The sequence below is a fragment of the Gambusia affinis genome, linkage group LG08 (genome assembly GCF_019740435.1).
Source record: "Gambusia affinis linkage group LG08, SWU_Gaff_1.0, whole genome shotgun sequence".
NCBI classification, from domain to species: Eukaryota; Metazoa; Chordata; class Actinopteri; order Cyprinodontiformes; family Poeciliidae; genus Gambusia; species Gambusia affinis.
In genome coordinates this window covers 18,120,441-18,144,957 of record NC_057875.1, presented here as the reverse complement: position 1 = coordinate 18,144,957, position 24,517 = coordinate 18,120,441, and the positions used below count along the sequence as shown (strand labels likewise).

Sequence of the window (24,517 nt, the reverse complement as noted above, 5' to 3'; positions counted from 1 at the left end):
ATATGTGCTCTACATTCCCAAACTAATAGATGCTTGTATTCATGCTCTAGGCATGCAGGGCACTGGTGTTGATTTCTGACAACATATGTGCTTGCCCTGCAGGTTAAGGGATTAGTGGCTATTTGGTTAGCAGCTTATCCCACTTAAAGCAGCGTAGAGGGGGCGTTAGGTGTTTGCACCGGGTGTCAGAGTGTTTGCGTGTGTGAGGAAGCTTCTGAACAGAGTTGCTGATTTGTCATGCATTGTTGTCATGAACTGCACTGTCAGTATGAAACATGTTTGACTTGCTTTCTTGGGTGGTTGTTATAGAAAGAGTTGCAAATCCTGTTGGTTTCAAAATGACAATGAAACATGTTACATCTACTGCAACAGGAGCCTCAAGTACACAGCACTCGTGTACAGCACTCAAAGACTCACCGAAATCTTAGAAAAAAAACAAAAAACGGTTGAAGCTGTCAGACAAGATATATCTATATATCTACAGATATATAGATATATCATATGAAGCCATTTCTTACAGTGAATAATGCATCCAAGAGCGCAAGACAACACTAGATGCCTGCAGACTTATCACAATGACACAGTCATGGTTTATGCTGTGCAGTTTTTGAGACACTGGTTGGGTTTGTTGCTCTTTGCAGTTTGTCCTGTCAGCTCTGTGGTGGAACAAGACTGTAAATCCTGCATCAGCACACTCCTGTTTATGCAGTCTCACAAAAAAACTAATTTCCTGACTTCCTCACATACAGGCACATGCTGCAGAAACAAAGGCAACATTGTTGTGTTGATGGTCAACTGTTTTCGCAGAGCTGTTAAACAGAGTCATTCTGTCATAACGTCTGAATGGTGCTGTCATTCTCGGTTTCAACAGGCCTGATATTATGGATATTATTATAATAAATGATTGAATTACAAGGCTTGTCTTAAACGCATACGTTTATCTGTGCAGCTAATGTTTGTGTGTTTGACTGACAAATCTTGACTGTAGCACAATATTATAATTCTATAAAGTGTATTTTATGTGGAGCATCAGCCATTGTAATAGAGTGAAAGTTGCTGCTAATTCAGCTGAACATTAGTCTGCTATGTAGGGGGTTTATTCTCTCAAGGCATCCACAGATTACATCACCGCCCTTCCCCTCGATTTGCACGTAGTTGCCTATTTGTTAGTAAGTCGGCATGACAGCATGACAGAGGGATGAGCGCCTTGAAGGAATGATGACTGAAAAGGCATGATGGCAGGCAGTGAGGGAATGGCAGAAAAGAGGATGGGAAGGGTGCAGAGCAAGAAAAAAATAATGTGGCAGAAGTTAGAGGGGAGACCAAATTCAGTGATAACAGGTGGAGAAGATCTCCTATGTTAAAAAATATGTGCATAACTGAGGTTGATGATTTTGCTGCAGGTATTATGTGCATTATGTGTTTGCATGCAGTACTTGTATTTAATTAAATATTCAGTGTTAAACTAAAGAATCAATAAATTAAGCATAAAGGTGTTTGATCAAATATAAGGGAAATTTGTAAAGAATGAATGAAATCTACTGACCTCTGTTGGTAAGTCTTTAAAATTGCACCATCACAAAAATTAGATTTTAACAAACATGTCCGGTCATTTGAGTCTGTATTGAGGATGAGGGTAAGAGATTATATAGGCAATGTCAATCTAATGGTCCATTAACAGGTGTCTTCTGCAGCTGAAGTTATTCAGCAATCAAAGTATTGATTAAAACTGACAAATTTTCTCTTGACCAGCTGAGAGAGGTAAAAGGCAGGTCAATTATTGCTTCTTTACAAATTTTTCACTGGTAAATAAATGCAGTAAAAGTGAAAACGCCTACTTTTTTTAGTCTGCAAACACATCAACTTGTTGCCCATTTTTATGATACATTTCCATTATAATTAATTATTGAAATGACATAAGGATTCCAAAAATCTTTTATATCTGAATCAACAGGCCAGGCAAAGAAAAGCAGAAATCAGTACCAGCTAGTAAAGCCCAATCAGGTGATCTATAACCGATACATTTTGGATCCAAGTTATTTGCATACTCAGGTGTCCGTAGGGAGAATGTAGCACTTACTCTATTCTCCAAGATTAGAGTGCCAAAACCCACAGAAAGTTGGGCTAAATAAATTCTTCATTGCACTGCTTTATAGCTTGTTGAAACTTTTACATCTTCAGTGCTGCCTTTTTATCTTGCTACATTTATCCTGAAGGTTATTTATTAATATAATAATTTTCTCATTTGAATATGCTGTACTTTTCAATAAAATATAAAGTCAGATGTTAAGCTCCTTTCCTTTGTTCTCCATTTACACCAGAGTATTTCAGGTCTGATGCTTCCTGCCGTCACAATGGAAACGGAGGCCAGTCACATGCTGGAGGCTGCATTGGAGCAGATGGACGACATCATTGCAGGTAAGAGGCAGAGGCAGGAGGGGCTGTCTCTGTGAGGAGGGAGGTTAAAAGGATTAAATGTAGTCTGTGTTTTCAAAAAATGTTGGTGTAGTGATGGAGACCGCTGTTGTAATTGAGAGAAACATCTTGAACCACATTTTGCACATTTATGCACAACAAATTAACATTTTTTAAGCTAAAAAAATAAATGTCTCAATATGTTTGAACTACTGTGTTCTATCATATTCACATTTACATTAAGTTTTCCAGATTACACTCCCAGATTAATTTCATGATGATGCTTGATGTGGACCAAAATGCAGGCTCAATTTTTCTGTCAATTTGAGAGCGCACATTTTCAGTCCGAAAGCAGGATTTCTTGTCTTTTGTTCTCAAATTTCATACTTGTAGTTACATTTTTAATTTGAAAGGACTTTATCTTTCTTGATGAACCCAGTAAGTTTTCAACTGTTCTTCGTTAACGTGACATGATTTTCATTCAGTCAGGACGTTACGCTGACACTAGAGCCACATGCACTGCAGGTAGATTGTAGTAAAGCATTGATTAATGCCTGGTTTTAAATGAGTTAACTGGACTTGTAGCCATTATTTTGTGCCCATTGTCGGACACCACATGGCACGATCGAACCCGATCGAACCCGATCGAACCGTTATACCCAAGATTTCTGTTGGCTAAAGTGTGATCTCTCAGGTTTTGAAAATGGGCCGATAATCGGCCGACAGATCTAATATCGTGTAGTGTGAATTGGACATTACACTAAGGAAATTAGGAAGGGAGGGTCAGTGGAGAACAGCGGAGTTGAGCCTTTTTTCATTCAGTGTCTTCAACAGAAAGAGAAAAAGGATGGAAGAGATGATAAAGGCGATAATTAAAATGACATCAATAGTTTTAATTTATCGTACAATTAAGTGATTTATCGTTTATCGAGACAGGCCTACTCCTTGCACTCAAAACTTGTGTCTGCTTGAATCAAGTCTCGTCTTGCAAAACTCTGTGCTTGCTTGGAAATCATTTTCTGTTCCCCTGTGGAGCAAAAAAAGTACCATTGCCTGGCAATCTCTCAGCCAATAGAATTAAAGTACTGTACTGAGTGCATATGGGAATTTTTCTGCCATAATTTGAGAGCACACATTTTAAGTCTGAAAGCAGGATTTCATGTCTTTTGTTCTCAAAGCTTTTAATAGATGTCTTTCTTTACAAAACTTGAAATCCTTTTACTCATGTTAATGTCTATTTCGTCAGGACTTCTTTGTGCGTATTGTTCTGTGTCAATTAAGCCACTTTCTCCCAACTTGTTTATAAAGAGACCACAAATGAAGAACATTTTTCATTGAATAGTTTTGACTTTGAACCAAACTTGATGAAATTGTCAATAAAGCTAAATTTCTAAAGTCAGCCAACATTTAACAGTCTACTTATTGAAGATGATGATAAACTTTAGCTTCCCTTTTTATCTCCTTTTTGCTCATTTGATCTGGCTGCTGAATTTTCACAGTTAATGCAGCAGAGACTCACTGCTTTATTAAGAAACAGCTAGAAAGTAAACTTGTTAATCAGTGGCAAAAGAGTGAACAGCGCAAATTCAAAGAGGCTCATTTAGATGTGTGTTTGTGTGTAAAAAAAAAAAACGGGGGGTGGGGGGATGTTTGCTGCAGCCCTCTCAGCCTTGACTAGTACAGATCTGAGTAACAGAAGGGTAAATGTTTAATGTTATCCATCAACATGATGTGGGAAAACAGAAAGCATCTGTCCAGTAACACAGAGGGAGAGAAAAAGACAGATGGATACATTTCAAATTAGATATATTAGAGATCAGAAACATGTAATAAGTATATACAAAACACAGGGCTTTTATGGAATCAAGAAAAGTATTTCCCAAGTCTATAAGGATTGGAAGTGAAAAATAAAGTGTGGGATATAAATATTGTTTCTGTTAATATATTCGGCCACATTTTATCACTTTCTGTCTTCTTGATGAATTTGCACCATATTTTCTGAGTAAGTTGCCACAGATTTTGACAAATTTCTGCTCTAATTTTCCACTTCAGTCTTTGATCATTTTATTAACATTTAAATGGTTTTTTATACTAGCTTCTATAACTATTAATTCTAGGAATGCACCAGTGTAGGTATAGATAGAGCTTTACTGATTTTGAGTAAATCTCAAGACCATCAATTTTAAAATGCCTCAACAGCTTTGTACTCATGCTCAGCTTTTTTGTCCCCTCTCTGCAGCTGAACATTTCTTATTGACATCTTTTGGCTTTTCCGGTAAATACCTCTGACCTTTGCTTCTGCCTTTTTGACTAACAAGTATCACTGGAGGTTTTTGCTGGATGTGCTTAACATTTTAAAGAAGATTTTAGCTTCCACCAGCAACGTACTCTTCATTCCCAGCCATGAAAGCTCAAGTGGGCTGTTGTGGGGTTGATTGATTGTTATGCAAATTGGTATTTTTACAGAATTAACTCAGTAGTGTTAATTGTATAAATAATTTTCACAAATGTACTGGTGAACTGTCCTATAAGTAGCTGGTCAACCTAAGTTATTCTCAGAGCATATCAGTAAGAAACCAGAAAAAACATTTAAACCATAACATGCTTCACTTGTCTCAGTTAAGGTCAGTGGTCAGGCTTCAACAATAACAAAAAGACAGATCAAAATTACATTCATGGGGTGTTCCACAAACAACAGAGGAGCAGTTGCAGAGTTATCTAGGACCAAAATTTAGAAGACTAAATGCAGATGGAATGAAAGATTTAGAATAATTAAGTCGGTCACAAAGTGACTTTAATCCACTAAAAGAGGACAACAGGATAAAAGATGCTTTTATTTTCGGAGGGTGATACACTCAACCTTACTACTGAGCTCCCTTTGCCATAGTGAGGAGATGTGATAAATGGTTGGTACTTGAATAGCACTTTATCAAGTCTGTATTAGATTCAGCCATTCACCTATTCATGCAAACATTCACACATCTGTAGCGCACCAATAATTTTTGAGCATACCTTAGTTATGGGGTCCAGACTGTTTTGTCTAGTTAGCAGATAGAACAAGATTTTTTTTTTAAAGAGAAAGAAAAAAAGCTTTTTATCATAAATTTTGGTGATTATTGAGCACTTTTCCCAAATACTTGTATTGGAGAACTATTTCTTCTTCCTCACTACATGTGAAACATTTATGCATTTAGGTCAAGAAAATTGTCATCACACAATGCGATTAAAAATGAGAGCCTGGGACCTCCACTAGCAGCACCTTAAATATTTCAGCTTTATTTTAGACTAAAATGACGCTTTTGTTTACAGTTCCTACAGCTGCTTCAAAAGCCGTTGAGCTCACTGAGTGCTCCGAGGCTCGCTATCCCAGCTCTCACTGACCGCAAATAGAAACACATTAAAAATCCCATTAGCGATAACATCAGCCAATCACTAACAAGGAAATTAGAGTCACTTATCAACAGAATTTAGATATGTTGGTCATATTACATTCCACAATGTTTCTGGATCTGGTGGGAACATAATGTGAATGTTCTCCACTTGTTGTTTGTTGGGTCAGAGTTAGGTTTGTGCTGTAGTTGAAGGCTCCTCATGCAGTGCTTTCCCTACTTTAATGGTGGCTACAGTTAAGGAATGTGAAACTAAATAAAGTTCATACTGAAAAGAAGAATTTAAACTAGTGTGATCTGTTGTAAAATCTGGATAAAATTTTAAGCTTTGTAAGTAAGTGAAGCAGTGTAGGTAACTTTGGGAAGCAGGTGTGCAAAGGGGCCTGCAGTGCCCCATGGAGGATGTATCTGGCAGCATTACCTGCGCAGAAGCATTTACTGACTGCTGCTGAGCTTAACTTTTCTACCAGGTCTGACCTGCTGAATTGTGATTTTTACCAGTTCCGATTCTCTTTTGAGGATTATAATACACACAGATTATTTTATGCAGATGATATTGTAACTGAAAATTAAGTTCAGAAAGAACAAGAACCGCCAAAAAGAAGAATGCAGGTTCCTTGATGGAGGTGGAAACGGGCAGACACCAAACTAAAGTTGCAGATTGGCACTTGGTGCTAACCCTAAGCCAACTGTTGTGTTGAAATGGGAGTTTTTTCTTTTTAATATTTTACTTTTGCAGTCAGGAGTTTGTTTTTCTGAGAGGAGTGGGTCAGGTTAAAGACCACTCTAAGACAGGATTGCCAGTCTTTTCCTTGATTTAGACCATTTATTGTGCTGAGCCACCGTGTAACGTGGCTGTTTTATATAGCCACATTTACTTGACTGTATCCAGATGTGCTATTGTTGCCATCACTGTTTAAATATGAGTTACAGGGCAATAATCCAGGTGACACATGAACATTTCGGAATCTGCCATCAAGATGGCTGGATCTGATTCAGTCATACTTCCTGTTCTTTTAGCTTTACTTCAGTGTGTTGAATATATTTTCTATTAATGAGATGTTAGCACAGATTTGCTTTTCCAATTCTTTTTCCAATTTTATAAATTGAATTAATGAAATAGTGAGTGATCATCCGTCTCACCACTCAGGAACAAGGGCAGCAGCGATGGAGTTTTCCAGCACCGTGTACGATCTGGGTTCTCCTGTCAGCGCCGGTCCACTGCAGGTCGTCCAGTTAGCCGAGGAGCTCAAACTTGCTCTGGAGGTTCAGCCCAATCAGGAGGAGAGAGACAATCTCAGAGCTCAGCTGCCTCCAGAAACGGCACAGGCTCTCATCGATTGGCTGCAGACTGGAATTGTAAGTACAGGATCTGAAATGGCAAACACTCTCCATGTATTTGCTTTAACTTTTTTAAAGCAATTTTATAAAAGAAGTGTATGTAAATATTGCTGGATTATTTTACTATCTATATTATACTAATCAGATGCTTAAACAACCCATAAAATGGCCTGCATGACAAAAATTGTGTTTTGCAAGATGCTTTTAGAAAGAAAACATTTAAAAAGTGAGTTAAATGTTTACCCTGACATGCCACTCCTCATTGTTTCTGTCACCCTAAAACACCTGGAGAAGTGGAGTGAGTGCTTTATTACTAAAAGAACAAGTAGAGTTAGAACATGTTCTGGTAAGTTTTCCTTGGAGACACCATTACAACTTAACTATTATTGACTTCCTGCACTACGTTCCCTCCCTCACACCGTCTGTCGGCCCTTTGTGGCCTCTCAGTCATTACAACTTCTCTGTTTACGTCAGCTTTTACCTCTCCTTCTCCCTCTTTTTTTCCTTCGCTCTCTCTCTATATAGTAGTGCAGAGTCTCCCCACTCACTGAGACTATGCACGTTTAGGCACCCACCCTCTCTTTTCCCATGCAAGTCTGTTTTGTAAATGTAAATGAGGTAGCTTTTTATTCAAGGAGCCAAGTCTCTGGCAGGAGGACATGATTTCTTTGGACTGTTACTCTGAGATAAGGTAAAACTGCTCCAAAAAGTTGAAAGTATTGTCTTGCAATGTTTGAAAGATAGTTGTCGGTTTTGTTTTTGGATGTGTTTTTCAAGTGGGAAATCTTAAGTATTAGTAAAATAATGTAAGGGTCCTGACTGAGAGTTTTTATGCTCTTAGTAATCAGATTACTGGCATAGAGCTGGTTGTGCTGTCAGAAGCAGTTGGCTGCTGTTGCTGAGCTTTGTCCTGCAGAGGTTGCTGTTTTCTGTGCAGAAAGCAAAGTCAAATTGTATGCAGAGTAATGGAAATGGGTGCAGCTGAAGATTTTCAGCTTGTGCATTGTCTCAGCAGCAGATGTCTCCCATGTTACTTTCACCCACTGCTCATTCCGCTCTTATTCTTTCCTTCTTTGTTTTGTTGAGTTTCCTCTTGTCTTCTGCTTCCTGTTCCTGCTACTTTTTGCTGCCTGTTTTCAGTGCACAAGTACATTATTTTTGTGAATATGAATGCACTTTACATGACATTAATTGTCAATCATGTGCAAAGAGAATGCTGTGCACAGTTGAGGGGATAATTGTAGAAGAGTAACTGGTTTTGAATTGTCTTATTATTCAGAATTGAAAGCAATAATATTCAGTACAACACATTACAATGTTGTATTCTCAGCTCAACCCAGTTTTATACTTGCATACTTGTATTTCCTACAATGCATAAAAATCGAAGACCGTTCATATAGAGAAACATTAGAGTGATAGTTTGGTATAAAACTGTATGTGTGTAAAAAAAAAAAAGAACTTGTGTTATCATGCATTTATAAAAGGACATGCATAGGGAAAAATAAAATGCATAACATTTTAATTAAATGTTTTAATTATTTAAATATGCCACGAACAATTTTGGCCACCGATGGTAACAACCAACTGCAGCTGGATCACCAAGCTCAACTGCAAGGAGACATTGGGCACAGAGAGCTTAAATTGTATTGTCGACACCCTTCTATAAATTATCTATTTCAAATGAAAAGGTTCAGTTAAGATTTTCAAAATTATATAATTAAAGTTTATGGAAACAATGGTGTGTGACGGTTTGTCAATCCATTTGGTAGGCAGTTAATTTCCCCCCCTCCCCTGACTATCAGCAATTTTTTCTTGAAATGGACTGAGAAACAACTTGGAAAATCCCCAAATCTTTGCTGAAAGAAAAAGCTGCTCATGTACAAATTTTTTAAACGGATGAATAAACGCCTGGCAGATCACCAAGACATCTAAAACAGAAGCTTGTACTCTTCCTGTCTAACTCTTCCTTCTTCTCTTGCACCTCCCCGCTGACCTAAAAGGAGCAGGATCAAAGACGTTGGAGCTTCGTAATTAGTCTTCAACCCTGGGGCTTCTCTCCTGGGATACTTCACAGTGAAACTCATACATATACACAGGAAGGATTATCAGATGACTCATTTGAACTGACTCAAATGTTTGTCTTCAGATACAAGATATTGGAAAAGCAGATTCCCTGCCCAGAGATTAGTAATCACACATAAAGTATATTTTCTTGTGGACTTGAATGCATTGTTTCACATTAAACTGACTAAACGTCCCCTCGTTCAGAATAGTATTAGGAGTAAAGCGTAATGAATGTAATGTTCGATATTCAAACATTTAAGGCATTGTTTGGGGTCTTCAATCTCTTCAGCACTTTTGATCATCACCCTCAGGACCAAAGAACATGTTTGACCTTCATCGTTAGTAAAATAAGAATTGGTACTTACTGATCTGATGATTCTGGGTTTCCGTTGGAGCTGTACAGTATATTAAGTAGCTATCATAATTAAATATCAGCTATCCAAACCAATCCGGAACTCTGTGAAAAACTTGTAACTTGTTCTCCCACCTTGGCAGATACATCTGCCATCTGTGATGGATGGTGGCTTTGGATATTTTTTCATCACGGTTGTGGTATTTTGGCAGACTCGTCTTTACAGAATGGGTTAATTCAGACATACTTAAGGGTTTTGAGGATGGACAGCTTGCTTACGGTCATTTCACAACATCTCATTCTTTAAAATTAAGTTCAGGCTTTTGACATCAGCCGCTGTTTAGCCTTTTAGAAGGGAATTTGAGGGAATGCTTTGGATCACTGTCCTGCAGCATAAACTTAAGTGTACTTGAGCTTAAGCTCATGAACTTATGACCAGAAATTAGCTGTGTTTCCATCAAGGTTTTTTTATGCGCATTTTAAAGTATGGACAAGGTTGAGATCAATTCTAGGCTACAGTGCGGCTGAAATTGTTTAATTTCAACGTTTATATGTAATTACTGGGAACACAGTGAGTAGTTTTTGTTATTATGGGAGAAAAAAATGGCACAATGAGGATTCTCTCTTTAGCTTGTTGAATATTAATTTAACCAAATGAAAATGAAATTCAATTGAACGTTATCTTAATTCAAAAAAATTTGTGAAAAAAGATTGTGACAGGTATTTTTTGTTGTCTGTCAAAATAAAAAGTTTTATTTGTTTGTCCCAACAACAAATAAATAAACCAACAAATAAAAACAAAATTCTCAAATGTGTTAACTAGCCAAATTATTAAGCAATTTTTACGTGGTTCTGAAGAATAACTCATAAACCTACAACAAATAATTTTATTCTGTTAAATATATTACAGTTTGTTGCAAAAATTTATGCTACCAAAGATAAATTTTCTACTTTGTTTTTCTATTTGATGAGCATAAATTATTTGTAATCTGCTGCTTTTTACTTGGTGCATTCATTCATTATCCGTACATGATTTTTTTGTTGTTGTCGTCATGACAAGTGGCATACATTGTTTTGATGAATGAGTCTGGAAAATATACAGGAAATGGGACCCCAGGCTAATAGATTTAAACAAAAAGAGAAAAAAAAAACGATGAGACGCAGAGACACACAGTTGGGGGCCGACACAGGAGACTGCTTTAAAGTCTTCCAGCACCGTGACTACAACTTGATTCAAAGGGAGAGAAACTTTGTGTGTTTGTTTGTGCTCATGAGTCTGTTGCTGCTTTGTTCGCTTTCCTGGCATCCGATGGGCCCAAACTTAAGAACAGATGACAGAGAGACTGAGAAAAAACCCTCCCACTTATCCCCTCCTCTCTGGACTCGGCCATTTGGCTGTCAGACGGACCTCAGCCGAAAGAGAGGGAAAAAAATAGGGTAAGAAATTCTAAAATGAAGAAAGGAAGGGGGACAGAGGAGGCAGTGTTTGTGCACTGGGAAAGAATGATTAGTCTTTCAGAAACTTTGGAATGAAGAGTAGTTTCCAAGGAGAGAGAGAGAAAGAGTAATATTGACGAGAGAAAGGAAGGAGAGAATAACAAGGAAGGGGTGAGGGAGAGGGGAGTTGTCCCTCTCAGGAGGCAGAGATCATAAAAACCCTCCCCCTCCACAGCTGTGAACATCGCAACAGTACACGAATGCTGAACAGCGGTTAGTGACTTCACTTTTACTTTTACTATTTTTTTTTTACTTGGATGAATTGCACACACAAACTAAAAACGCGTGCAGAAACAGAAGAAAAAAGTCAGGCCAGTGATGGGCTGGGAGCATGGAGACTCCCATTGATTTCTACAGACACTTCTCTTGGCTCAAAAAGGTGAGGGCTGCGTCGTTTTTATGTTTGTGTTTTTCATGTCTGTCATGCACATTCCACATAATTAATTTTGCAATCTGTGCATGCCTGGAAGGCATTTTCCGATAGGCAACAAACAGGAAAAATACTGTTAAAAGGGAAAGTAGAAACTCTTTTGCAACAGTTCAGGAGTTGTTGATCTACTTAGGATGCATGTCATTGTCCTGATTGTATTGTGTGCTTTCCTGGCAACAGACCGTTTTCTGATGTAATTTCCCTTTCAATCCAAAAGCAGAGCTACATCCCTTAGTTGCAGTGGCTTCACATGGGTTTTGGTATCAGATTGGAAGCATTATCTGTCAGCTGATGGTTGTTGACGATGCTGCGACTGACTCTGCAGGATTTAATCAGAGTGAGATTTTATCAGTGGTTAAGAAATGTAATTGATTGTAATTGTAATTAACTGACAGACGTGTTTGACCACAGTTTATGCTGTATGTTGTGCTGTCATGAGTTGTATAATCAGTCCTGCCTCTATGTGATTTGGTGTGATAGTTTTTAACTATCCCTAATTTTGATATTCCCTGCTTCAAGTTAAACAGATTGTCTTGTGATTTTAAAAGAGGTGTTTTTAATCTTTTTTTTTCATACAGTTTTTTACTTTTTTATTCTAGTTGTTTATCAGCCCTGTCATATTTCATTTTGTACCCCCTCATTTAATTATATTTATGCAGGTTTGTCCCATTGAGATTGCATATGCTTTTTAGAGTGACACCTGGCCAGAACTGCTGCAACACAGTTTAAGTACAAAGGTCACTGCAGAGTAGCAAATCATATTATGCACAGCTAATCTAGATTCCAGACATTTGAGTTGGGTTTTAAATTGATGAAGGGAATAATAATAATAATAATAAGAAGAAGAATTATTATTATTATTATTATTATTATTATTATTATTATTATTATTATTATTATTATTATTATTATTATTATTATTATTATTATTATTATTATTATTATTATTATTTTGCATTAAATCAAACAGAAACTTCAATTTATTTGACTTCAGTGGCTGATCAGATTTCTTTGGGTGAAAAAATAGGGGAGCAGAAACTCCAGTATGCATGCTGACTTTCAAAAATTGGGGAACAACTGCTTTGCTTGCTCCATTGCTCAAGTCTCTATGTACATAAATGCGTATCTCACTTCTCACTCGCGTCACCTGGATTAACAATTGTTACATCCAAAGATTCCAGCCATTGTCAACATTTGCTTTATCCATCACAAGTGGGTTGAAATCGGGAATTTCTAACAGTAAGAGGGTAAAGAGGCAGGCTGGATTCTCACCAGGATATGACAGGGTAAAACAGACGCACAAGAGTCAGGACCAACAACTCTGTCCAAACTAATACCCAAAAGTTTAGCAAGAACAGTAAACCTAATATGCCAGATTACTTGGAGAGAACCAAGTAATCTACACACTGCTGATGTGCTGAATCAAACAAACACAAGAAAACAAAAGTTTATATAGCCACAGAAAATAGTAAAATTACCTTTGGATGTGGTTTCTTTTTTTAGTTTGGTGGTTTCGGACTATGCATTTAAAGCATTTAAAAGGTCCCTGTCTTTTCGTTCCAAAGACCAGAGATATTTTTTCACTGAAATCATTAAAAGTAGGTGTGTGCTTCACTCTGTCATGCATTCTTAGACACTGGGATCATAAACTGAGTTCCACCCTCTTTAGCAGTTGAAACTGGTAAGTCCCCCATATATTTTCCCTATGAAGTACTTTATATCTATGTAATGAGAATATGTGGAACCTTAACTTACTTTACCCTGAGTGGAAACTAGTTATCATAAAGCAGGTCAAACATGGACTTCAAACAACCTGCCCCTGTCCATTGGTCCAATTCAATAAAACTTGGAAAAAGATATTGTCAATTTTTACTTTGTCTCCTGACATTCGCAATGATCATGACAAAACTGTCTGCTAACAAAGTAGAGGAGCTTTCTCGTTTATTTCTGATATGACAGTTTATTTTATTCCAAAAATATATCTTCCAGGTCCAGGAGATCCGGAGTCACACTCTTCATATTCCTTTGTATAGTTTTTATTCATCCCCGCATCCAAAACTAAAACCATTTCTAGTGTTGTTGTTAAACATGTCGTACAAATTGTGGGAGTCAATAAAGTGAGTCATAGTGGTTAGTCTATTTTGGAAATACAAATGTACTTGTGTGTCACTACTTCCCCTAACTGGTGCAAGTTTGTTGAATTTTGCTGAAAATACCCTGATAACACAGAGCTAAATTCCAACTAATTTTCTGTGAATAGCTTTATAGAATTTGAACAGAGTCACAAACACTGACAAGAGAAAGATTTCGCACATTTACTCAAACGTTTTGATGTGTCCACTTTTTGTTCTTCCATTCTCACATGAGGCGTTGACAGAGAGATAAAAACAGGCTGGCCTGGTTTCCGTTATCAACCCTTTCAAGTACTGTGTCACCATCCTTAAATGGTCCTGCCTCTCTGGAGTCTGATTGGAAAGTCAGCGATTACAGGAGATTTTCCAGTTGAGCAACTTACCAGAAGTTATAGTGTAGCATTACTGCAAAACTAAATTTAACGCTGAGACATAAGACTGACTTAAAGAAATGATGTTTCAATATATAATTCCCTGTGCCAGTGTCTTGGTTTTTGATCTCAGTGTGGTGACAGGTTCATTTAATCACTTCAGAAGGCTAAATCTATAAATGTCCTCAGACCTTTCTGACCTCAACTGCAAATGATGCATCAAAAATTATATTCAGTTTTTAAGGTACTTTGTCTTTTCTTAAACACACAATTGCAGAAGTAACTTGTTCTTGAGGCTACATTGCTTAGTATATCCACATTCTCTGGTCGGGTAATACAGCTTGGCATAAAGGTTCAAGAATTAATATGTCTGTTAAGGACTTGCAAACATTCTTGACAGATGTTGCTCTGTATTAGAAACGAATAAGCAGTTTGGCTTAGGTGAAAAACAAAGATGTTTTCAAAACTACGTCATTGGTGTTACGGCAGGAAGGGCCAGCCACACATTTTAGGTTTCTGACTTTCATATCAAGTCCTGGACTGTCACAAATAATTATGATGGACCATCAAAATGTAGTTCAGCTATAAAAAGTATTATATGTATATGCATAATGTGGTACATGAAGGCTGTTGTAAATACTGATGAACAGCATTTTGTCTTTTGCCTTGGCTAAATGTTACTTGTATCTCATCAAAAGGACCAAGGAGTCACAAGGTGTTTTCCTACAACTTCCAGTGCTGAATTGATGCCACAGCATGCTTTGCACTAGGTCTTTGTGATTCCACGGTTGAAAGTTCTGGTTCTGGCACCGATAGGCTGGTCTCTCTGTTTCCACCAAGCTGGAAACACAGAGGAAATTTCTTATTTCACCAGGAGGTCTAGGTGGTCTTTTTGAGACTAGTAAACAGTCACAATTCTTAGTGCCTTGTTTATATAAATATTTCTAAATTTGTAATTAAGGCTATTTATTGAGATCACCATATTTCCACTGCATCCATAAATGCCATCTTCAACAAGATGGTTTTTGTTATTATTTTACCATCAGTTAGTGTTGAGTGTCTTGCTTTATATGTATTGAGGGTCCTCTTTCTACATGCTTGCTGGTACCGATCAATTCAGAGATCAGCTGATTGGGATAATAGACCCTTCACCATGTCCACAGATTTTTTAAAAGCATATTAGAAAATTATGTTGGTGAACTTAACGCATCTTTTTGTGCTTCAGAGAAACGCTTTGTACGACAGTAGGAGGATCAAACATTTTATACAAGAAAGTAGTGGTGTAATAATGTAGCTTCTAGTTTGCTCTCGGGTTATAGAAAACCAAACCATTTAGAACAAGTTTAAAACTTGCTCTGGCACCAGCCCTGGTTAAGCAATGGAACTATTTCGGTGGTAAAACCTTAATTTTCATCGACCGCTTGAACCAAAACCGCTGACTTGCTTTTGAACTCCACACCATCTGTGGGTTGAGCCTAACCATGCCATGAAGATAGCTCAGTTCACCCAGGATGCTGTTCTTCTAGTCATGGTCCATGTCTCTTTACATTAGCTGAAGGTTGGACAATGCTTTAACCATTTACTCAAGAGCTTTGTTTTTCAACTTAGCTCAGAGAGACTGCAGCTGCTCCCTCATAACTACAGACAAATTACCCATTGTCTGCTCCATTCTGGTCACTTGGAAACCAAGCAAACATTTAAAATTCCTCCACTTGTGGTAAAGTCCTAGCCCATTTGGTGCACAACCCTCGTTTCTCTGGTTTGAGAAATGTAGCATTTAGGATTTTTCACAAATAAGTCTTCAATAATAAAAAAAAAAGGAATAGATCCAACATTTCCTTCCATCTAAACTTGAGTAATTGTTTGAAACAGTGAAAGATAAAGAAAGGACTACATAAAGATGTCTTATAATATCTAGCCCTTAGTTAGGATGACTAATGGGCTAAACAAGGCTGACTTTTAAAGTCTAAAGTTAAATTTGGATTGAACCTATGGCCTTAAATGTTTCTGGGTTAAATAAGACCTCAAAACATTATCAGCATACTTAGTGTTATTATCCTCCTAATAAACCTAGACTAACAATAACTCAGAGCAGTAATGCAAGTAGTAAAGAGATCCACCACTCTGTGAGCCTGTACAGCTGTTGGTTTCCGTGGAAACTGAAGCCAGACTAGTGGACAGACGTCACTGGCCAAGCCGATGTACTGATTACTCATGGAAGTCATCCTGTAACTTGGGCGAAAGGTTGCGAAATGAGAGGAGGACTTCTCCTGTCCAAAGTCTAGTTTCACATAATCCTATAAATGAAGACGACTACTTCTAACAACATGGACATGAAAAAGTTTGCTTTGATTATTATTTTTTTATTATTTATATAAAATGCCAAATAAATTTATTCTTATTAGTTAAAGTTGTGAGCTTATATGTTTTCTGTAGCTCTAAAGCTGATGGAAGCCAAAAGCGTCTTATTTCCTGTTTCTTTTGGAAACACACTTTCCAAATCCCTGTTGACAGTGACAGTTGAGGAAGTAGCAGCTTTAGACCAAAAAGACTGCATAATCTGAAAAAAAAAATACAAACTCTTCCAGCTCTACATCTGCAGTTACTTTGCTTGAGTTTCATTTTCAGATGTTAAAAATGTAATTCTGGTGAGAACTGGGGGAGATTCTGACCCAGAGTGTCTCTTCCTTTTGTACTGGAGTAGATGCTAGAGAAGCCATTTCTATTTCTAGATAAGAGCCTGATGCAGCTTCTTTTCCTGCTCTTTTCCTGTTTTGCCATGGGGCTTGAAATATATCCATAACAGTTTATATAAGATATGTTTTGTTCCACTCAAAGGTCAGTGGTGGAATCAGAGGCCTTATGAAAGTTTTATCGTAAGCCTCAGTGACGGTGTGGGTCCGTTTTGAGATAAATGAGACTCAGATGAGTCAGATGATGTTTCATAGGAATGCATCATGTGGTTTAAACAAGGGCTATTCTGTGAGCTCTTTATGTAAATCTTACCATCAGTAACCTTAAAAAGTGAGTGTAAAACCGCAAATGGATTTAGATTGTTTTTCAAATTATACAAATTTGGAAAATTCTTACAATTTGGTGATTTCTGTGCTGTTGTGAGCTTATATGACGTGAACATATAAGCTAACAACTAACTATTTGGTGATTTCTGTGCTGCAGAAATCTCCAATATAGTAAGTAATATTTCTACACAATAGATGATTGGAAGTCTAAATTTAGACAATTTATAACGTAGTACTTAACATACCAACTCATGGACTCATATTTTGCAGAACTTTTTAAAACAAAACTTTCTGAAGAAATAGCCTTCAGCATGTATTGCAGCTACTTCCCCACTATAATTTCTGGTATGTTGGGTGGAAAACCTTAGGATTCATCAGAAAATTCAAAGTCAATGTCAATTTTTGGCATACTCACGATATGCGACTACTCATTATTCGTCCGTAAGTTTCCTATTAATCTGCATGTTTTTTTTCTTGTGCGTTGTGTCCAGGTGAGCCTCTGTACTCCAGCCAACAATGAAACCTATCAGGAACGACTACTTCGACTAGAAGGAGACAAGGAATCTCTGGTGCTGCAGGTCAGAGCAGATTTTTTTTTTTCAGTAATTTTAAAAGTTAATGAAACAGTATGCAAAATGTTTCATCTCCTGTTTTGTTTTCAAATGGTAATTTAAATCCATAAAATTAGGGATTTAAATTCTGGCAGGATTTTGCTATCATTCCAGCTGTTATAGTCTATAATCAAAGAACTCCAGATATTTTGTGTTACTTCATTACAAATCAAGCTCAGACACTTTCACAACCACATGTGAAAACTGACAACTTCTACAGCAACTATAAATGTCAAGACTGTAAAACTTAGGCACGGGATGATTACAGGTCTCAGAACTATGTGATGTCAACAGGTTCTCCATGCGCTCAGATCAGTTTAATAGCTAGTTCAGGCAGCTGTGATCTCCAGAGTATGTCTTTAATTCCTCAAATTTAATTAGCTGTTATGAAGCTGCTCCTCAAGCTGCCTTTTCCTGTCTGTGTTTGTTTTGCTCTTTGAAAAGCACCTTTTTTTCCGCAACGTTCACAGTCGACTGAACGACCCCAGCTCACAAAGCCATCATAAAGTCTATATCTCATTCCTTGCCGCCACCTCTCCCCCACATGCACACCTACTCGTTACACATTCCTCATCTGACATCAACTCTGATTGGCTGATAACCAGGGATGGCCGGGGCTTCTGTTTCTTTGACGGAGGATTTAATTGGCTGTTGACAGTTTGTTTCCGTTTTACTTTCTCCTTACCTGTTTCAGCCTCAGGACTGCATGTGTGAGGTGTAGCTCTGCTTCATTTATTTCTCTCTGTGTTAGCGGACATACACTCTGTGGTTGGCTTATGACGTCCGTGTAGTAATAAGGAACTATTTCTTTGTGTTCACCGGAGGTAAGAGTTTAAACTTCCTTCTTACACTTCATGCAGTCCTGCTAAAGGTGCTTGAAGTAGTTCTTGTTTTGGTGATAAGATACATTCATTTTAATTATTGGGTACCTGTGATTTACATGATTGTGTGCCTAGTAGTATTTTAAAAACAACTCATGGCTTTTATTCACTTGCATTTGGCACATTGTAGGAAAGGAGGGGTAGTTAGATCATTTACCGCGTGTTGAGTGAAAAAGTTGGCTGTGAGACAAGACATGACTGCAGGGCTGAAAATCAGAGAAGTGACAGAGAATCAGCTGCTGTCAGATGGATTTAGCACACTGCGGTAATAAAAGAAGGGTTAAAGTGTGTTTGGCAGGAGGTAAATGTGTTGTCTGGGAGATTATAGTAACTGTGAAACGCATTCCTGAGTGACAAGCTGCTAAGTAAATGGATGTTGCTGAATGTTGAGATATGCCAGTATGAATGTGTAGTGTTTACAGAAAGTGTGTTGGAGGACAAAAGTTTCTAACTTCATAGATGTAGAGCCTTTTAGAATAACTCCTACCATTTGAACTTTTCCACACTTTGTCGCATCGCAACAACAGACTTCAAAGTATTTTCTTAACGTTTGATGTGGTAGACCTATAAACTCACAAAGTGAAAGGAAAGTGATGCGTGTTTTTTCAGGTCTCCTGAGTCAATGTTTTACAGAAACCATTTATTTTGCAGTTCTTTGTAAGTCTTTTGGGTTACATTTCTACCAGACTGACAGATTTTACATTCCTCTGTGCAAAATTCCTCGACCTCCTCGACTGGATGGATAAAATTGCTGTAAACAAACCTGAATTGTTTTCAGTCTGGTCTTTAAATACCAGACTTTGTGCAGACTGTGACCACAATAAAAGACATTGTATGTATTTGTTCTTTCCATTCAGTTTAGTTAGAGCTGAATTGAGCCCCATGGTAATATCTCTTAAAGTTGCTTAGCGATCCCACTGTAGGATGTCGGATACAAAAGTCAGGGGTCTTATTCTGATTCCTAGAAATTAAATATTGTTATGGTTATTGTGGCTGTCAGTGTTCTCTTTTTACCCTTTTTTATATCAACTTATTATTACAAGTTTTCATTTTTGTCTAAAGTTATTGGTGAAAGAAACATATATATCTCCTTTGTTTCAAAAGCAAATGTATATATTTAAAAAAATGCAGGTTGAATTGAAGATGTTTTTATAATAAATAATTTGATTATAACAATACAAATCTTGATGCTATTGTTTTATTTAGTGAAAAAATATATATACAATCGTCTCTGTATCAGTAGCAATGAATAAAGAAAAATAACAATGAAATTCTGGATTAATGCACAACATGATGTTATGAACATGTTGTTTATGTTTTTCCATCAGTATCCAAAGCTGCAGACACACCTTTGTGGGATGCACTTTATTTTAGTTGCTATTTTGGCTTTTATCTTGTACTGCTAAAGTTATCTGGAAAAGTTCTAAAGATAAAAATAACACTATCCCAGTCAATTGATGAGCAATCCTCCCTAACTTTTGAGTACTGCTTGAAGGTTTGACGTAATCGCAGTTGGGATTTAAAGTGAACTTCATTATTATTTTGTGGTTCTTGAGGAGAAAAATGGAAAGCCTCCATCTTAAAGGGTTTTGTTCTCCAACAGGTAAGCGTTTTGACGGACCAAGTTGAGGCTCAGGGAGAGAAAATCAGAGACTTGGAAACTTCTTTGGAAGAGCATCGACAGAAATTGGCTTCCACAGAGGAGATGCTGCAGCAGGTAAAAATGTAAAAAAAATAAAATACTATTTGCTGTGAATTTTAACATTTGCAAAAAATCTCATTTTGTCATCCGAAGGTTTCTAATATTTTATTTAAATTAAAGCAATATTGCTGCACATGTTGCATGACTGATGTGTAAAATGCATCCTATTAAATGTGATTATTATTTAACGTCATGTTAGTCAGTCACCTTATGTTTAACTTTTTGTGATTCCTGGTATGTTTATTATTTTTAATCCAAGAAAAAAAGAGTAAACTATGTTTGTTTGAAATTATAAGTAAAAAAAATTTAACCATGGAGCAGAACTACTGATGGTATCAGTATTTGGGCGGCTCACAACTCAACGGCACTATGTTTACCTGCATACCTTGCCAGCCAGCTGGAGATCATAATCACATCCATCTTGCACAGCTTCAACCTGAATGTTTGTGGTTAAAGCACCTTCTTTTATGGCTTTTTAGATGTCCTATGCTTACAGCTACGCACGCCTCCACTACTGATATCTAAAACATGCCACGGCTGCAAGTACAGATCTGTCGTAACCAACAGAATGCCAGCACTAATGATCTAGATTTAGCGCCACTAACCAAAACTTGCAGCTGAAGTCTATGACTTTCTTTTTAGTTTCTAAATATGTTGTGGCAATATCCATATGTGCAATGCTATCAAAACAAAAACTTCAGAATGCAACAAGTTCCAAATCTGATTAATTTACACTTTGTATTGAATATTTGTAGTTTTTCAGAATGTCATCGCAATAGCTGTTGTCAACTCATCCACGTTTCCAAAATTCCAAAAAGCCGGGTAATTTACATCTGATACCAATAAGATCATGTACTATCAGTAATTAGAATTACTTGCTATACTAGTTAATTTGCTTCATACATTACTAAATGATTTTAAAATAGTTAAATGTAAGAGAATTTTTTGAAGCTCATATATATCTTAATTATTTTTAAAAGATCTTAAAATGTCTTTAATTTGAAGTTACTGAAACTTGCAGAAACACTGAGTCAAGCTTTCATAGATAAACTTTACTGTGAAGGAAAAATAATTAAAGCTAGATTACAAACATAGTAGTCATACTGGTGTTAATTAAAACCTGATACCTCGTCTATGGCAGCTGACAAACTGAATGGCAAAACGTTGGTGCTAAAGGTTTCAGCTCGGGGAGGAAATTAATAAATAAAGGAGTGGCAGTTTGTTTTATTGCTTATTCCAGTTTGTCTTGTCCTCCTTTGACTCCTATCCTCCAAGCTGATGTAAGCCAGGTTTAACCAAGTAGGTTAAACAAGTCAAAGCTCAACAATTTCCTGGAATGAATGAGACAACATTTGTCTGACCTAAAGCAAACTAAAAATGAAGGTAACTTGTCCTTCCTGTAATGCTAGCATGGTTGGTAATACTAAAATTGCATTGTTTAGTATTGTAATCAATCAGCCAGTCGATCAAAAATTATATATACAACACACTTAACCCATTAATACCTCGGTTTATATACAATTCTATCTTTTTTTTCTTCTTTGCTGTTAAACAGATTTAAATTAAGTTGAGATTAACTTGAATGTAGCACATATATTATGCCTAAATTTAGATGCTTGGAATTCAAAATAAGATATTTAGCCTAAAGTAGACTATTAGTGCTTCTAATATGATAATTTGCATGTTTTCATGCCCTGGGAAAATATCAACAGTATATACCGCACATTATATTTACATTCTTATATCCTATCCTAAATTTCTACATTAAAAAAACATTTTAGACTTTCACTAGCTTTTATCTGGTAATTCAAATAAATGCTTGAAACGTATTGTTCTGTGTGAAATAAGTCTGTACAACTAATTAGTTTCATTTTTACAACTGAACAAGTGAAGGAAATTAATTTGTAATGAGGCTCATGTAAGTTAAGTGCTCCTAAACCTACAAATACTGAACAATCATTTTAGTACTATATTGATTTTCCCATCTGCACTTAACTAAAACACAAGCAGCAGCATTTGGTTATCATGATAAAAGTCTATATACAGTTGTGAATGCTATAATACTTTGTACACATTTAAAGTTGCTGGAGGATTAATAAGGAAAGCTGATGTGATCACTGAAGTTTTCCTCTGGGTTTTGTGCTAAACAGCGAATTGCCAAACTAAATTGCTCAACAACAGACATTTTTCCTTCTGTCAGCATGTTGCATATTTGTGAGAACATGCTGATGTTGGCAGCTAGCTCAACAGATAGTAATTATAGTCCAGTGGACCAGAATAATTTTGGCTTCAGTCTGGACTTTTTTGAGTACCTTTTCATCCAGATGTTAGAAAATAAAGATGTACATATTATTTTCAAGCTTTTCGAAACGCTTGCGTCTTCTGACGCCTCATTTAAACACAGCATGGATTAGATCGTCTGCTCTCGTGTTTTTTTACATTTTCTGTGGTCAAGGTGACTAAAACCACCTCTGAGCCAGTTTGACAATGGATCAAGCCAGGATTTTTTCCAGTTGTTTTTCTTGACGTCAGCAGTGAAGCAAACTCATGAGTTCTGCCAGCCTGGACACAAAAGGACCCCAACCCTGACTGCCACAGAATCAGCCTTCTGTTTAAACTTCTCAATGGGCTCTTTGTCCTCCTTGTTGCCCACATTGAGTGTGAAAAGTCCCCAGCTCCAAAATAAATAGCCTTATCAGGGGTGTTATGCTTCTTTCTATCGTCCTGCTAGCTTTAATTAATATTTTCTAGATTTATGTAGAAATTCAACATACAGTATCTCAAATAGACAGCCAATTACTAACATTGCTGCAGCAGTAAATCTTTTCTGCAGTCAGTTTTGATTTGAGCCTCTAGCAGCACTGATATGCGGCTGCTGTACTTATTTTGACCGCTGATCAAACACACAAAGCGATACGAGATGTTTGGTAAAGAGAAATCTAGGTGTGGGGACTGATAAAGGTGGTCTCTGCATCTTGTGTGGTATTTTGTTTTGTCTTTTCCAGGTTCTTAAATCCTCTTTGTGTATATGTAGAAGTCAGATTTGAAGGATTTAAAATGTGATGACGTGTCTGCTCTCTCTGCTGGACTGCTTCTGTCCAGTGTGCAAGCTAAAATAAGTCTTCAGTGCAACAAGGATTATGCTAGGCTGTGATGTACTGCAGATAAATCCAAATATTTACATCACTGATAAGTAAAGGCTGCTTGTAGAGATAAGCCAGTACCTTTAAACACTGAATTTGACCTATAGTTCCTGAAAACTTTATTTCCTTAGTTTGTTCAGCTATGTAGTTGGTAAAGAAATGTGATTCTCAAATGTGATACATAACTACAGTTCCTGAAAAACAGAGAATCGAGCGCTGCTCCCTTTACCTTTGCCAAGCACTTTGACTAATTAATCAGTATCATCTTCAGACCTCAGTTTCCTCTTGTTGTTCACTATTTGTGTGTTTGCATTTGTTCGAAACCCAATTTTCTACATAAAAATGCACCTATCATAGTTTTGTAGCTGTTTTCTAACCAGGAACTTTTGTAAAACTTTGACCTGCAAAAAGATTTCTCTTAAAGTACTATAATGTAATGTTTTTTTCTAAGTTTCCTATTTTTATTTATTCTTTAAATTTAAGAGTCTTTTTTTTTTTTTTACCTAAGAAATTATGCAGTTTTTCATCAGGTGTATTTGTGTCAGTAAGGATTTATTGCTACAGTATTTACTAGTGTAAATGCTATATATTAGCTAGTTTAGATAGTGACTAGTTAGTTAAACTGGTAAATGTCCCATTATTTGAGCCCTGAAACTGTTGACATCAGTTTTTGTGTTAAGTTGCAAACCAACAAATGACCATGATTAGGTGCTTAAAAGCAGAAAGTTTAGCTTGTGTCAACATATTAAACTATGCAATCATAATATGTTTTAGGATGTTATTGAAAACATTTACAGAGTCCGTATGACTCCATGCCCAGTCTTTCCTTTAGCTATTTCAGGTTTGTGTACATAAAAAATAACTAAAGTAACATGAAATGGTTTTACAGTGAGCACAGTGAAATGTACTCATCATTATCCCGGATGTCATCCTCCCTCACTTTGTCATATGACATTTCCCAAATGAAACTGCTGTTCTGAGTCCTTTGTACATTCATTAGCAGTGTTGTAATGAAGTGATGTGGACAGGAAGCGAGATCTGCACACACCCAGACGAATCAAATAAATAATATGTCTCCAAACAAGGTCATCATTAAAGTCCCAACACTTCATTGGGTACATCTTACTGACCTTAACCATTCACTAACTCCTAATTTGAAATATACCTTT

At 36.8% G+C, this 24,517-nt stretch overlaps 1 protein-coding gene across 8 annotated transcripts in view; it reads left to right on the top strand.

Moving 5' to 3' along the window:
• The window catches only part of ppfibp2b (PPFIA binding protein 2b), a 70,588-nt gene that overhangs the window by 15,069 nt on the left and 31,002 nt on the right, over positions 1–24,517 (top strand). For 5 of the 8 annotated variants that reach the window (XM_044125581.1, XM_044125578.1, XM_044125582.1 and 2 more), the window contains exons 2-5: positions 2,322–2,418; positions 6,955–7,163; positions 17,503–17,589; positions 20,107–20,220. In XM_044125581.1, coding sequence (XP_043981516.1) covers positions 2,337–2,418; positions 6,955–7,163; positions 17,503–17,589; positions 20,107–20,220 — 492 coding nt within the window. In that variant the 5' untranslated portion in view covers positions 2,322–2,336. Of the gene's footprint in view, positions 1–2,321; positions 2,419–6,954; positions 7,164–10,879; positions 11,438–17,502; positions 17,590–20,106; positions 20,221–24,517 lie in introns of those variants that run through there. The other 3 variants (XM_044125583.1, XM_044125585.1, XM_044125586.1) reach the window with 3 other exon arrangements.